The following is a 17,570-nucleotide window of genomic DNA, read 5'->3' on the forward strand; positions in this document are numbered from 1 at the left end:
ATTACTATTTGATAAAAGACCTTTTACATTACCCTAAGGACTTAATTTAATCTCTGTGTTTACGAACTGTTTATTTCTCTGACCAAAAAGATACATAATTTCTTGCTAATTATCATTGAAGACTAAAAAAATGTGTAACTATACTGATGCTCAACAAGTGCATTAGCATATAAAAGAGTTCTATAATTGTTTAATTTTTATCACATATTGGCTGTTTTGAGTATGAGAACAAAACTTCAGAATTTGCATTTCAGAGAAAAGTAGCAAGGTTTGCTATTGGTTTCAACAGAAGAAGTATTCAACTTTTCACTTATTGAGTTCACTCTTGATTTCATTTTCACGCTTCTGTCAGAAAATCATATAAATAAATATATAAATGTATATTACTATAGGGATTTGAATACATTCTATTTCTGGGAATCCTGAACAGAAAAAAAGCTGGTTTTCTCATTATATTAAAATGGTATCATCAGTCAAGACAGTTTGCCAAGCTACACCTGGCAAAATTCATACCAGAAAGAAGTTGGCACTTTTTCACAATTCTAATTAAATACCGTCACAACCAGAAGCTTAGCAGAGCTTGAATCTTTAGATTAGAATGATTTTGTTCCAAATTATAACATGCTTCTGCTGTATAAAAGGCTGGATATGAAGGCCTTAAAAAGTTCTTCAAGATTCTTATGAGGGTGGCAATGTTGATAGCTCTAAGAATGATGTATTAATGAGCAATGTCTCCAGGACGCAGCTAAAGGGCAACAGTATACAGACAACATGTATCTATGGCTCTATAACTTGTCATATGGATAGTATTATTTGTTAGTACTCAGATGATGACTAGATATTCCAGTTGGAAATAAAGTACTGCTGTAACGAATGCAAAGAGCCTACAAACTGTCAGTGCCACAGATGTAGTACAGAGTCTTCCATGGAACATCCCCTCCCACCCATCCATTCTTTTCTTCTCACTCCTTTCCTTTCTGCTTTAAGTCAGATGCTGATCTACACTGAGAAAAGTTGCTGAAACCACTTTTCTTCAGGTGTCAGGATATAAAGGTGACAACTTTTTATAGAACTGATTCCAAAAAATATGTGTTATCTTGAATAAAAATAGACACATTAAGGTATAGTCTGGGAATGACTTACCTGTTTTATGGTAGTGGGTTATTAAAAAAACCTAGTACAAATAACAGGACATTCAGAATATAAGAAAAGCATCTCTCTGGTAAGTTAATGAAAACAAAAAAATTTCAGAAGTTCACATTATATTTTAGAAGACTTTTCGATATAGAAGTTCACTAAGATGGCATTTCATTCATAATTCCTTACAGAGCAAAACCAATGGAACAGTACAGCAAATTGACATATTTTTCTTTTGTTCAAAGAAAAATAATGTGTGTAACAATAAAAATTTAAAAATTGTCTACAGAAGTAGTTTCTTCAGCTAAGAAAAACAGATGGAGGTTATACAAGCATGCAATTCAGACAGCAAGGAGATGAACAACAGCTTCCATGGCAGCTCTCAGCACTGTGATTTAATGCAGATATTATTACTTTTAAGTACTGCCATAATGCTTAGACTATTACTAACTAATAGTGGATGGAGTCTCCATTCTTGAAGATATTCAAAAGCTGTCTGGACATGGTCCTGGGTAACCGGCTCTAGGTGGCCCGGCTTGAGCAGGGGTGGTTGGGTAAGATGACTTTCAGAAGTCCCTTCCAAGATCACCTAATCTGTGATTTCGCGAACTATATTATCTGTATTAACAAATTATGGTAAGAGCTCTTCTGTACCACTTCTATGTGTGCTCACAGTGATGCTAGTAGACTTCCTTCTTGGAGCTAAAAGTATCTGTGCACAGAAGAGATCTGTGCAGCTACAGGCACATCAACCTTCTTTACAGTATTCAGTGATTTATCATTTACTTTGAATGAAACTCTCTAAAAGCAAGCACATATACAGAAAATGGGACACAGTGAATCATGGGTATATCATTGGTAGATCATTCCAGTTTATTCTAATAGTAATCTTTCATTTTTTTGTTAGACAAAGGTAGTGGGACTGTTCTAACGTACCTGGGCTTCAGTAAAGTATTTGAAAAAGGGTAGACAACTTGGTAAAGTTTAGAAGTTGAGAGATGCTATCTAGAAAGATCTTCTAGGATTAGTCATAGGACTGATCTGATTCATGTTTCTTTCCAGTCTACTTAATAATGTTCATACAAAAGTAGTTTCAGTTGTTCAGTGTTTCTGAAATTAATGAAACTATCAGATAGCACAGGTAACTAACTGACCTTGATGTTACAGAGGTATGCTCTACAGAAAGAACTGGACAACCATGAAGACATTAATAACTGAAATGAAGTGAATTTTGGCAGTATGACATGCAAGAGCATGCATTTCTAAAAAAAAAAAAAAAAGAAATTAAAGAGGAGGATAAAGATCTGGATATATTATCAGAGTGTAAGATGACTTACATAAACAATATGTGATAGATATTGAACAGAAGCTTATTTAGGTTATACTGATACACTCCAGGTTACATGTATTTTCAGTAGAGGTAGGAAACAAAAGGATGAGGCACACGTGAAACCTCCTCTGGGACAATATATACATTTAACTCTAGTCATCCTTTCCCAAACGGATGACTTCAAACTGAAACATGAAAGCAGAATGTGATCAAGATGAATTTCTGATGAATAATAGCTGGAAAGGAAGAAGGGCTGTTTCAGATAACAAAAGCAAATAGGTATAAACTGGCATGGAATTAGAACATTAGGACACTTCTTGCAATTCAAAGATTGGAATTCAGGAATAGTTCTCCAAGAAGCAGTGGACAAACACTGAAACTAATTTTAGAACACAGTTTAATCAATTTATGAGAGCAATTATATGATACGGCTGCATTTGACAGCAAGGATACAGATATGGAAACTCAGGAAATCCTAACTTGTAAGTACTTCAAAGTGTACTTTGAGATAAAAAGTGGGGTGAGATGGGAGTCCAGTATAGCAAGGATCTGAAAAAGCATGCAGACATTTCTGCATTCTGATTTGCATGCAAAGCAGTCCCATTTAAATGTATCTGCCTTTCCTTTCAACTGCACTGGTTCACATCTTCAAATTTAATACTTGAACCAGTATAAAGTATAGTATAAGCTTGGCTTATAGCTTATACTGTAACAGGTATCACCATACTTAACAAAAGATGTTCTTTCTTTAATAAAGAGAATACCAACTTTCAGGTCCGCCTCTTGAGGCATGTTGCTAAGAAAGGTGATGCTTTACATCAGCATGGTTGCTTCAGGAAAAAAAAAAAAAAGCAGTTTATTCTGGTTTCTCATACTGTAAAACCATCATCTCTACTATCCAGCTATTTGCCTGTTCAAAAACCAATGGAAATGGAAATTGCTTTTTTGTTTTAAAGAATGTTTCTCATACCAAACGGCTATTCTAGGTGGTTTTTTTGTTTCACTGGGGTTTTTTTACTACTTTGCTATTCTATTTTGTATTTCACTATTTTTCTACCATCATTAATGAAAACAGGTCATAATTGTTTGACAAAAAAACAGAACCAACCACACAGAAGGAAACAAAAAAGAAAAAACTGCTTCAATACTATATCTATGAGGGTTTATATTTCTTATTAATCCTTTGCTTAGCAAGCAGTGATAGAAAATGTACTAACATTCAGTGGTCTTTAATTCTTGTCCCCACTATTACCAATGAGCTAACACAGCAAAAATTGCCTTACTTCTGACCAGTCCAAAGCAATCCACTGTGGGGGACAGGACTGATTGTTACAGGGCTCTTTTTCAATAGGCCGGTGTGTTAAACAGTTGGTATTGTCCAGTGTCTCCTCCTCAGAAGGTCCAATCTTTCTGATACAGAGAACTGTTCGTGAACGCATTCCTCCATCACAGGTCTTACTGCATTCTGACCAATCTCCTATAAACCATCTGGATAGAAAAAGTTAGGAGACTCAGTTAATACCCTTCAGAAACAGAGTAGAGAATTGCATAAACCCAGAATCCAAATAGTTTAAATTACTAGGCCTAAATCACTGTTAACAATACACAGATTCATAGTGAAATAAAGTAGAAACTTAAAGGTTTTTTTACTGAACATTTTAATTTATGCCTCACTGCAATCATATCTTCCAATAATACTACTACTTTGTATTTTTCTAGAGCAGCAATTTCCACCCTATGCCATAGTAGTTAGAAAGGAGTGTTAAGCCTGACATAACTGCAGCTATTTAAGTAGATTTATACTGGACTTGCCTGAAATTATTTCTCTGAAAGTAGTTTGCAACTGGAAATGTTTGGGAACCACTGCTGTAGGTGGTTGCAGCACAAGTTAAAAGCCAAGATGGTTGCCTCTCTAGTATCATTACAGAAAAATAATTTGATCTCAAAATTGGGTTTTCTGAGTGTTAATTCTCTCCTGATTATAAAACACTTTTAAACTTTTTTATAAGAGGCTATACTGAAATTCAAAATATTATTTATTAGATTAAGTAAAGCAAACACTAGTAAGAATTCATCACATTAAAAAAATGACCTCAACAAATATTTAAAAAAATTAAAGCACTGCATGATAGCTGCTAAAGGAAACTTCTGATTGTTTGTGTGTACATAGTAAAAAGTCAAGAGTTGTGCAGTATATTTAGATCACTTTGTGTTGCTGCAGAGATTAAAGCATCTGTTAATCTGGCTGAAATGGCTTTTGGTTGGTTCCCCCCCCTCCCCCCCACGATGAATGGTTAATGCAGCTCAGTTCACTGGAAATATCTCTTCACATTGTTGAGCACATTTGGTCTTCAATATTTCATATGTTGATTAGATACACTCGCCTGAATCATCGTTGCAAAGGATGAAGGTGAAATCTAGTATGCTATCACATAATGCCAACATGCCAAAAATGCCAGGCATGTCGGTCTATGTGGACATTCCTGGAGGTATGCTTGGAGCTGCCTCATAAGATTTGTTGCTTTCTGAAGCCTCTGTCAAAAAAAAAGTGTTGCTATCCTGTCGTGTGTTATAGAACATGTAATATATTCTAGTATGAACCTAGATCAATGCAGAGATACAAACAAATACGCCATATTGTCATTAATTTCCCAGCAAAAGAGAATTAATTTGTGATTCTTCATCAACAAACTTATGCTTTTACCACAGTAGGGAGAATTAGAAGCTCTTCAGAGGTCTGGAGAGACTGAAGTGTTAATTTCTAGCTGGTACTATGATTTGCTCAAGTGCATTCTCAGGTACCTTTTATGTTTATACTGTATGTTAAGACAGTATTATTCATAATTAATAGAACTGTGAGACCTGCATCATTTCTTGAAATCTGGAACTTTGTTACTTATTGTAATAACAAACAAGATACCATGAACAAACATAGTCTTTGCTGCTGCTCAGGGACATCAAGTACAGTGTAACTGCCATTCACTTAGAAAGAGTAATGTTTTCATAACTTTTGGTATACAACACAAGGGAAGTGAAAATTTGTTAATTAAAAAAGGAAGTATTTGGCCACTCTATGTAAAGAGTAAGTATTACTGGATGATAAATCTTTCAGACAAAAGGATCAAACTTCTTTGGGTAACTATCTGTTATTTGAACAGCCTTTTAGACTTAGAGGATCAGGAATCAAGAACCCTTCCTTAGGTGTTTTGCACTTTGTATTCACCCTGTGGGGAATATCAGAATGGAGGCAGATGTGGGCTGATCTGCTCTGACATATTCAAGCAGATGCTGACTAATACACACTAGCCACTTTCTGAATGTTGATGACATGAGTTTCACCATGTGAAACACCAGTGTCCCTGCTGTACTGGATGGAGAATCCAGAAGTGTCCCACTTTGTTGGTTGGGGTTTTTTTCTTCGTTTTTGTTTTTAAAATAACGTCAGTGCAAAAAAAAAAAATTAACTAGTTCGGAATAACTATGTTAACACTATCTTTTATAGTGCTAATTTGTTAATTGTTAAGCCACACAAAGGAAGGGATAGGGATGTGCTTGTTAAGAAGGAATTGACCAAACATGAACATTCCCAAGTTCTGCTCTCAAGTACATGGTGTGAGAGTTTAGTTAGTGCACTTACAGCCATGTTAAACACTGCTATCCAAACAGAATCCAAGTGCACATCCTGGCAGGGTAAACATATATTTACACATAGACTGTAGGGGCAGTGATTTAGACCTGCTTTAGATCTGTCTGTGAGACAGCACATTCATATTCAAATACACTCAAGGTGAAAGCAGTGTAATGGCTTCTTATATATAACTTCTGTTTATATCAGAGGAGTATGGTACATGACACAGGGGGAGTAAGTGTGGAAAACACTGCTCTGCCATCCTGCAACCAGTAACCACACTGGGGAAGCAGCTGATACTCTAGGAAAAAACTGTCTTCATGAAGACCTGTTAGGATTTTAATGCATTACAGTCTTGTCTTATTTCTTCCAGTGTCCTTTATACTACAATTTTACCGTTTCTAAGAGACGTTTAAAAGAGACCACAGTACTTCTTTATTGTGCAGTATCTACGTTTAATCAGCATTAATGATTTTCATGCCCAATTAGAATACAGCTACAGATTATCACCAAACTTAAACTAACCAGAACTTGTGAATCGATGAACTGTTGTATCTCTTCCGTTTTTTCCACAAGTTTTACTTGTCTCAAAACATAAGAAGGAGCTGTAGTGCATCTGCTGAAATTATTTTCTAGTGCAAAGTATCACAACTGTTTCTACAAAGCTTTTGTGGTAAAATGAATCTATGCTATTGGACCTTGCCAAGTTTCATTTTTGAACAAATGAGCTGCTGTGGTTTTAATTATCTTTTCAATATATAGCATACAACGATCTTTAAAAATAAAACTAAACAGATGTAACCAAGGAGGCATCTAATCCTAAAGGCACAGAGCACTACTGTACAACACTGAGTATCCTGGAGAGAAAGTTGCTTCACAAAACTATCATCAGTAAATGGTTTGGTCTATCAAGCAGTTTCTATGATTGCCATTTCTCATATAAACACTTCAGCACAAATTTTAATATACTTAAAAATACGGCAAACATTTAGTATGCAATATACATATCTATGGCAAAGTTAGTCTCACCTCAAGATTATTCTGTCATTGTGGCCTTAAGAATGGCCCCAGTTCTACTCTGAGCACTATTCACCACATCTGACACTTACACCCTAAGAAACTGCTTTGCTAGCATCTTTTTAATTACAATGTCTGAGCTGTTTTGTGTAGTTTAAACAGCACTGTTCCTCAGTGAAATCAGGCCTCCTCTAGATTAAGTATGTATTTTCCACAACTGATTTCAGAGGAACAAGAAACCAAAACCAAATATCCTGTCTGATAAGGCAGGACCCTAATAAGAGATCAGAATTTTATACACATTTGGTCAACAGGTTTTACTAGTTGGTCAACAGATTTTCCTATCTATGCAAAACACATGTCCATTTTAGTGATCAATGACTTACTCAGGTGGACAAGGCTCAGTGTTGCAGGCTCTTTGGGTTTCTGGAGGCTTACTGTCAGGGTCACAGTAATTGTTTTGTACAATGGAGTTGTCATCCAGCCTTTTACACACTACTTCTTGTTTCTGCACACCTTGGGATGAAATGAAACACCATTAATTAATCATTCATGCTCTTCTACCTGTTGATTGAAAGTGTATTTCACCTATTGATTATTAATCCTAGCATCCCACTTTAATTGGCTGAGTGCTGCAGGGATGTGAATTCCAATTGACTGAATGCTCCCTGACCACAATAAATCTTTCATTTTCCTTCAATTTTAGGCCAACCCACTGAACAAGTATATTAAATTGCCGTTGTTTTCAAAAACAACGGGAATATATTTATAGATTTACTAACAGATTGTTTTTATTTGTATATTGCACAAAATCCATTTTCTGTCCACCCTCCTCTGCTAGTAAAAGATACTTAAATTTCCAAAGAAAACATCACCAAATAGAATGTGGTCGCACTTCAATGCAGAATTATTGTTTATGTGCTCTGGTTTAAAATAAACCAGCAATACTGGGAAACAGTGCTGCATTTTTATACATGTTACCCTGTAAACATTTTCTTCATTAAAATAATAGAAGTATTATTCATTCTGAAGATGCAATTTGTCTCTGTGAATGCTCATTTTATCTGGCACTCCCAGCTCCTCTTTCACTGTTAAGCATCAACAGGGCAGTTTAGAATTGATTATTATTCCCAAAACATAATGACCTATAACTGCCAAGACAACATTATGAGGTAGCATATTAAGCACATTTTCTGATTTTTAAAAAACAGGATCTAAAGAAAGGCATTAAAGAACCATTGATATGACAACAGTGCAGCTGTTACTCTTGTAAAGCAGTATTGTTGTAAATAGTACACATGGCCTCCTCCACTCTTTTTAGAACAAGCTGTATGTTTGCTAGTCTTTAAGACTGTGGATCTGCAATTCATATGCAGTTCTTACTGAACATGAGCAGTCATAATACTGAAATAATAGGATTATTTGTATGATAAAAGTTGCAAAAGTCCCTGAGCCTTTCTTAAAACCAGAAGTAATTATTTAATTTTTTCCAAAATGTGAAATTCATACAATTAAATTGGGATTAAAACATCCTGGTTTCAAATATCTGCAAACTTTACAGCCCTCTCTTCATTTTAAGACAAGCTTTTTATAGGAGGTAGACATGCAGTAATAAAATTAACTATATAAATATGTTTTTCAGACACTAAACATCCCACTAAAAACATGGGATTTCTTTCACCAAACATTCGTAGTCCTTTTGCTCATTTTAAACAAGCTAAACAACTTACCTTGCAATTGCTTCTTTTGTTACTCATTACGGACAAGAATCAAATCTCCTACTTTGGTTCCTAAAATGTGATCTATACAGAATTCAGGTATTTAATTCCAACAGTGAGCCAAGCCTAGCCTTGAGATGCCTGAAGTTTGGCCCATAAAGCATTCTGCTTGGCTATGAACAGAAGTCTCCTAGTCTACACACATGTGAAATGTCTTCATGACATTATGTGCAAAGGACATGGAGAAAATGGTAACCTCCTTTTTCATGAGTCCTGAGAGTATAGCACGCACTCCCCCATGAGGCTGCAGATGCAGGAGTAGGTATGATCCCTTCTCACTATGAGGGGATTCTTAATTCCCATGAGCACACTGTAACTTCTGTGACATAGCGGTTAATTTAGCTAAGGTGTCAAGACTGTGGTTTCTAGGCTGTAGATTATTTCTAGTTTTTATTCAATTACAGTCTAAAACGTCTAAACGATCTAAACAATCTTGAAAGCAAGGATGAAAATCCATACCTGCCTGTGATAGTTGAATGTCTTATTTTCTGGTTACAGATTAAACTCCTTTCTTGTCTTACTGCCATGGGCAGCATGAATCTTTCATCCCTGGCTGCACTGTGGCCCAGAATGCTTATTTTAAAAAAAATCTTCCCTTTAGACTACCCTCTTAGACTCCTCAACTTTCTATGGCATACAGTTAACAGTATTCTTCTGAAGATGTACTCCCAGCTGAAATTTCTTCACACTGCAATAGGGAATTGCTATTTAATAGATAACTGTCATGGCATCCTGCAAAATATGGGCATTATCCCTCACATAAAAACCCGGCCTTGTTAATTCAAATACTCAGGAAAACCCAGCAGTCCAGATCTTATGCACATAAAAATGTCCCATGTGACCTCAACTCCAATGTTCATGTTCCTGACAAGCAGGAGAGGAGTTAGATCCATCACTCAACATGCTGTTTCTTACAGAATGCCTGTTCAGCAGGTAAGAACTTTGTATCAGCCCTCAAAATCACCTGCCTCCTCACCTCACCTGAAAATCATTCAAAGATGCCTAATGCTGGAGTCTTCACTCTACTGCAGTACTTAAATCCAGAGTCTGAAGCTTTGTTGCTGAGTTATGTCCTTTTTGATTACAGCTACACATAACCTTCACAAAGTAAGCACTTTAAATCAGGTTGTAAATCATTTCACACATCTCAGGTTATCCATAAACATCACAATCATTTTAAATTAAGTTTTATTTATGAAAAAGATACTGATTAATATGAAACATATGTCTTACAGGTGAGCCAGGTAAATCAATCAGTTTCTTCCACATGCTCTTCTTTCTACATGTATCTGGATGCTACATTAGACAACATTAGGTACCACTAAACAGTGCAGAAGGCTGTCAGACTGTTTCCCAAGTTTATCCTACATACACAAATCTACATGAACAAGCCAAAAATAGAATACCATTTTTGAAGAGTATTCAACCTCCACTTTTTTACTGATTTTCAATTTATGTGTTTTACATGTTGGAAAAAAATCATTTTGCTAGATAGTTTGGTCCAGTTGGAATTGAGAAACAACTCAAATTATTAGCATGGGGGACCCTCAAGGGCCTCAAGTACATGCCTCTGCAGATGTTGGTTGATTGTGTTAATATACAGATATTGTCTTTCAGATATTAATTCATCAGGTATCAAAGATTTTAGAGCTTCACATAAAGACATACCATTTATAGCATTCTCAGCACTTAATATCTGAATTGATATAAAGTTGAAATTCAGCAAGATCTTGCACTATAAGGGCAATTAAATAACCTTGGAACACAGGAACTTCAAATACACAACTAGAAGTAACACCCTTCTCATTGCTGGGAACCACTCTATGTAACCCCTTTCGTAAACAGATCAAGCTCGACTTCAAGCCCAGGTACATTCTTCTTCTCTGAACTTCACACCCGTGACTACTGTAAGTATTCCAATCTCCATTCTAGATGCATTAATTGCCAATTTATTTTTTTTAAGTCAAAACAGTCTTACAGCTTAAGTAACTTTATTGTGTTAACCACATCAAGGCTGTGCTGCTAGATACACCACTCCTTTGGTCACCCTCACAACCCATCTGTGTCTCTGCTCACACCTGAGTTTATTACAGTCACAGTACAAACCGTGCCCAGTACTCCAGAAGGATTTTACTAGTGCCTTATCCAGTGTCATTAATACCTTTAAATACATCCTAAAATCAAATCTGCCTTTATCATGACTACAACATATCTCAGTCTTTCCCATATGTCTCCTGGTGCTGCACTGCCAGCAAATTTCATCAGAGCCTTCTACTTTTTATGCTGCCATCAGAACAAGAAAAACAAGTTCCATGAGACATGTGAATGGTCTTTAAGAAGCCCACTAGGCTCAATGCCTTTTGGCCCAGTAATTTACATTTTACCCACACCTCTTGTCTGCTAATCTTTTCTAATTCTTTTTTAGGTGTAGGTGACAACAAAAGCCATAATAAAGTCTAGATCAATGAATCTACTACATTTCCTTGGTCTAGAAAACTAGTTATATACTAAAATATATCTGGCTAGTCAAGCATGACCTAACATGTTACACTTTGCTCCATTTGTCACTTATTTCTAGATCTTTATACTTTTCTTCAAAATTTCACATCAGTTAGTAGTTCAATGTTGTTGTTATATGTTTTTATACATATATACACAAACACACACACACACACAGAGTGAGAGATTATTTTCATCAGTTCTCTACTCCTTTAGTACTATTTTATTTGAGAAAAGACACAGCAGTTGCAGCATGAAAGAGAGAGAAAAATGTTTACTAGATTAGGGTCTCCTTTATAATCTCTTTTTTTGGTTCTTGACAAGTAGATCGAAATATCACAGAATCATCTAGGTTGGAAGGGACCTTGAAGATCATCTAGTCCAACCGTTAACCTAACACTGACAGATCCCAACTACACCATATCCCTAAGTGCTATGTCAACCTGCCTCTTGAACACCTCCAGGGATGGGGACTCTACCACTGCCCTGGGCAGCCCCTTACAATGCCTGACTACTCGTTCTGTAAAGAAATACTTCCTAATATCCAGTCTAAACCTTCCCTGGTGCAACTTGAGGCCATTACCTCTTGTCCTATCACTTATTACTTGGTTAAAGTGGCTCATCCCCAGCTCTCTGCAACCTCCTTTCAGGTAGTTGTAGAGGGCGATGAGGTCTCCCCTCAGCCTCCTCTTCTCCAGACTAAACAACCCCAGTTCCCTCAGCCGCTCCTCATACGACATGTGCTCCAGACCCTTCACCAGCTTCGTTGCCCTTCTCTGGGCACGCTCGAGTCATTCAATGGCCTTTTTGTAGTGAGGGGCCCAAAACTGAACACAGTCATCGAGGTGCGGCCTCACCAGTGCCGAGTACAGGGGTAAGATCACTCCCCTGTTGGTCACACTATTGCTGATGCAAGCCAGGATACCATTGGCCTTCTTGGCCATCTGGGCACACTGCTGGCTCCTGTTCAGCCGGCTGTCAATCAACACCCCCAGGTCCCTCTCTGACTGGCAGCTCTCCAGCCACTCCTCCCCAAGCCTGTAGCGCTGCTGGGGGTTGTTGTGGCCCAAGTGCAGCACCCGGCATTTGGCCTTATTGAAACTCCTACAGTTGGCCTCAGCCCATCGCTCCAGCCTGTCCAGGTCTCTCTGCAGAGCCTCCCTACCCTCGAGCAGATCAACACTCCCACCCAACTTGGTGTCATCTGCAAACTTACTGAGGGTGCACTCGATCCCCTCGTCTAGATCATCAATAAAGATGTTAAACAGGAGTGGCCCCAAAACCGAGCCCTGGGGGACACCACTTGTGACCGGCCGCCAACTGGATTTAACTCCATTCACCACAACTCTTTGGGCCCGGCCAATATATATTATATTAAGAAATACTTGAGAAGCTGTGACAAGGTGATTCACTTTAAATTCTATAATCTATGCAAACACTGCTGACAGATAATAATTAAAATCAGATCTGACAATCTGAATAGGAGTATTTCTTTTCACAAGTATTTCTTCAAACCTCACCATGATGAGAAATAGTATTTAAAAGGTCTCCCCAAACAGCAATGCTAGTAACATGACGCTGCTAGTTGACATAGAATTTATGACAAATAATCATTTACCCTTTCTATCACAAGCTGCCTTAATTCTCTTGTGGTTGATAAAATAGGCTGAATGTTGCCTTCGCAATGATATTTTCCTCAAATATAATCACTTATAAATAATAATTTATACACACTTTAGATTTAAGCATTTTAATGATGCATCCCATTCTCGCAAATATGTTTATGGAATAGCATAGATATTAATGTTACGTTTTCACTGAATTTCCTACTGGCATCAGACACATTTCCTTCTAGACTCTGGCTAAAAATTGGCAGCCTCAGTAAATTCATTTCTGAGGAGCTATGTAATAAGAAAGTATTCTGAAGCACTATGAACACAAAGTATCATTGTTCTCAGTTTTAAAAAAAAATTGTCAGACATGTTATTTATTGAACATCGGTCAGGTACATATCACCCATAAGACAGTATTCACCATTATTCACTCACAGTGAAGAATCTTTAATCTATGCCAGCCGATATATTAATCCAGTTTTAAAATGTTCTGCAGCATCTTGCCACACAGTATGTAAACTTGACATCATTTCTATCTAATTATAGTGTTATTTAACATGAAATCTCAGAAACAAAATTCAGATTCTAACTTTAGGACAACAAAAAGACATGGAAAAAGCTAGAAGTGCAGTTTTTACCCAGACAACAGCTACAACTTGGTTAAGCCCTGTGGGCCTTGAGAAAAATATTTTTAAATTATCAACTCTTCCCTGAGTATATGGTCTCTCTTAAAATAATCTAAAAAGCACAGCTAAACAAGTTCATTTCAACTCTTGGGGGAATAATTACAAGCAGTTAGACAGAAACACTCTGCTTTCAAATCTACAGATTTACAGTTTATAATAAAAGACATAAAATGTCCTCATGACTGGTCAATGCAATTCTAATAGAAAACAAAACTCCAGTGGTTTAGTGACCATAATCTCCAGAGAACTGAGATGTTTTGCAGATTTCAATTCACAAATAGTCTGCATGACCTTCAGCAGACGAATTTTAAATTACATGGAGCACATTTTATTCTTAAATGAAAATTGCAGGCATGTAAATGCTGTATCTATTTTTAAAAGCAATACCAAAGATTGTGGTTTGCAATTGCAACAGTTAATTACAAAGATGCCAGTACCAATACATAGTGAATCCTGCATCACTAAAACTAGTGCATGCTGGTTAACCCAGACATACTTTCTGAACTCACTCATCAGATCACAAGATGTTCATCACAGAGCCAAACTTATATTTTCCTTGATGAAGACAAATGTTTTATTTGTCTAAAGACAGTTTCATAATTCATCTGAGGGCATGAAAGAAAACACAGTAGGTACCACTCTACACGAGTGAAGAGCAGCAAGAAAAACTGAATGACAATCAATTCACTTAATAATAGTAGACTGACTATTTCATTAAAACCATGAATATCTAAGATATTTAACTCATCTAGAGATGAACTCTAATAGAATGATTGAAATCAAAACCAATGCTTAGGATACCTGGTAAATTCCAAGTAATAAATGCTGTGATTTGTTGCCATTTACTGCTAGAATTGATTAAGTGTGGAAGAAATTTAAAAAAGGTGGGTATGCACTTATTGAAGTGTATTTTTAAATGTATACGGAAGTAAAAACACACAGGATTTTTTTTTCTTTTGTTGGATGTTTTTAAACAATGCCATCAGCAGTTCAATTCCTTATTAAGAACACTTGCACTTGGAAAGCTAAAAGATAACGTATAAGGCATGAGAGTAAATGAACTACAATTCTGTGATCTGTGATATGTATCACCCTTTCCTATTTTAGCACTTTTTTCTTCTCTTTCCAGCCCTCATTTCATTGTTTCACTTCCTATTTCTACATATTATTCTGTTTCTCAGACTTTCTCATTAAATAATAAAGTAATCAGTACTTAAAGAAAATCTTCTGTTATCGTCATCAATATTTTCTGAATTCCAACGTTCACCCATCCACCCCTTCTGAATTCCCTGTGTTCTCTCCTCTCCCACTCTTCTCTGTATAGACAAACTTGCACTGTACATTCTGGTGTTCTCTGGCATTGTTTTTGTGTAGTCTTGTCCAAGTCTGCCACCAGCTATAAAGACCTATACGAGATAGTAACAAACTTTCCTTCTGAAAACTCTTGACTCAGAGTAGAACAGTTATCAGTGAAGTTTCAGGACAAAAAGGGAATTAATATGGAGAATATATGTAGCTCAGTTTTACATAATGTTCCCAAAGAGGAGGAACTAGTTCAGGTACTATAAATCTGGATTTTAAAGAAAAGTTTTGCAGTATAGACAATACTGGTTCTTGTGTAGGAAGGAAAAGCTGCAACTCTGGATTTCCAAGCCTAAGAACAGGTACTAAGAGATATTAGAAATTAATGAAATTATATTTTCATTCTACATTTAAGTACATGAATCCAGAAAAATAAGGATTGCCTGTTACCAGGCAAGCCTTTTTAACTACCTGGTAAATCTGAAGACCCTATTTTTAGAAAAAATTCAGAATAAACCTCAGACTTTGAAGACTTGACTCCTGCTTGGTTCACTGTACAGAACATGATGCTCACTGGCAGAGAAACTATGGAATATTTCATTCTTTTCTCCTTTAACATGAATGACACTACTTCCTTCATTAACATGAATGACACCACTCCTTTAACACGAATGAGACTAACTCCTTCTGCTTTTTAGAGGATATTTAAACACGTAACTTTGTCTCACAAATGTTAATTTATCTCCTAGACCACTCTATGAAGAATACAGGGAAGAAGAGGTATAATGTCTACTGTGAAAAAAGTCCATTGATTCCAGATGCCTGGCTGAGTTTTCAGAATATTTTGCTTTAGACACACTTCATGCAATGACGAAATTCACTGCATGCTTCAGAGGTCAGACATTACAGAGAGGTATGAATATAATGATGAACTGATAATTAGCAAGTAAGACTGTAATGTATGCTTTGAGTTGCTCAGTATCACATGAGAACCACACAAGGAGGGGCAGGAATGGAATCCAGAGCTCTGGCACCAAATTAAGCTGTTGTAAGAGGAAACCCTTCTCCTTGCTACCATTCCCTTTATCATGCTCCCTATTCTGCAAAATTGAGACAGGCCCTAGAAGAGAGGTCCTGTTTGAAAAGTTAAAGTGCTTTTACAGATGTGTCTGTCAGATGTGACTCACCAGCACAGCAGAGATGAACATAATATAGAAATCCAGTGGAAAAGACAGCACGTTACCATCTAATTAAAGACTGTGGTTGCTCCTAGCTTGCTTTTAGCTTGTTCCTTGACTGCTCTAGTTATCCTTCTCCAAGACAAGGCCTATAGGCAGCTCCAGATGAGTGCTGTGGATTCCTCTAAAAATACTATGAAGAAGAGACTACACAAAGATCAGACACTTCTGCAATATATAATACTCCAAAACTATTTAAACTTTGCACTGTCAAAATGCTGCTCTAGCCTTTGTGCTTTGCTTCGTGACATTCAACAAATATCCTCAAGTTCACAATACAGAAGCATCATTTTGGTGGACTGTAATGCAGTTCTCAGTTTTTTAGATTTTTTGAATTAGAAAGCATACATCAAGTAATAACAATGTTTTAAGAGTCACCAACTTCATCAAATGGTATATAATGCAGATACAGACAGTCTGATTTAGAGAGAACTAGACTTAAGTAGTATGGAATGGACATGAGTTAGCCTGTGACACAGCCTCAGAAAATGGTCCCTGCTCAACTGGTTCCTGTTTCACAGAACAGCCACAACTACAGAAAACAATTTAAGATTTAATAATCATCCTTATTTCTGTCACTTCCCAGCTTCTAAATACTTGCAAATTTGATCTTCCTTTAAGACAGCTTCTTAAATGTTACATAAACCTAGACGAAAAGACATAACATTAAAATATAGACATGTTCAGAAATGGACAGAAGTTAAATACGTTGATTAGAATTTAATTTGCCTACAGCTTTGATATAGAGCCTATGCTTTGATATAAAAGTATATCTGGCTCTATGTCACCTAGAGCTTTCCCAGATCAAGACGGAATATCATATGATCAAACCTTCATAAGACCATGCAATACAGGTGAGCTACACCTATCACAATAAGAAGTAGGAAAATGTTGATGACTAACTTGTTCACAGTCTGTCACTATATAATTTTTTTAACCTTATAAATAAGAAATAATTTCCATACTAATATTCCTCACACATGCTTATGGTCCTTCTTTTACTCTCATTGAGAAATTCTTCAACTGTTTAATATTTTGTTATCCTTTGATGTAGAGCATAATGGTTTTTCTAAAGACAGAGTTTAAGTAAACAGAACTTCAGTATCAGACGTCATAAATGAATCCTATAGAAATAAACAAAGACAGGCAGTGGTTTCATTTCTAAGTTTTCTCAACACTTCATATTTATGTTAGTCAAGCTGTCCAGTTACGGTCTCTGTCCCTACAACCTTTGTCTCCCTTTTGTTTTTCCCTGACTCAGTTCCTTTTTCAAATTGTGTCTTCTTTTGGCATATGGCGAAAAGTGTTTCATAAACTAAGGGGAAGAGCAGGTACTCATATG

The 17,570-nt window shown here is 36.5% G+C and overlaps 1 protein-coding gene across 2 annotated transcripts in view; it reads right to left on the minus strand.

Moving 5' to 3' along the window:
- Nucleotides 1–17,570, minus strand: part of ADAMTS6 (ADAM metallopeptidase with thrombospondin type 1 motif 6) — a 151,319-nt gene that overhangs the window by 13,703 nt on the left and 120,046 nt on the right. For both annotated transcript variants that reach the window (XM_074813305.1, XM_074813304.1), the window contains 2 exons: nucleotides 7,499–7,628; nucleotides 3,751–3,955 (listed from right to left, as the gene is read on the minus strand). In XM_074813305.1, coding sequence (XP_074669406.1) covers nucleotides 3,751–3,955; nucleotides 7,499–7,628 — 335 coding nt within the window. The remainder of the gene's footprint in view (nucleotides 1–3,750; nucleotides 3,956–7,498; nucleotides 7,629–17,570) is intronic.

Source organism: Strix aluco, chromosome Z, assembly GCF_031877795.1.
Source record: "Strix aluco isolate bStrAlu1 chromosome Z, bStrAlu1.hap1, whole genome shotgun sequence".
NCBI lineage: Eukaryota > Metazoa > Chordata > Aves > Strigiformes > Strigidae > Strix > Strix aluco.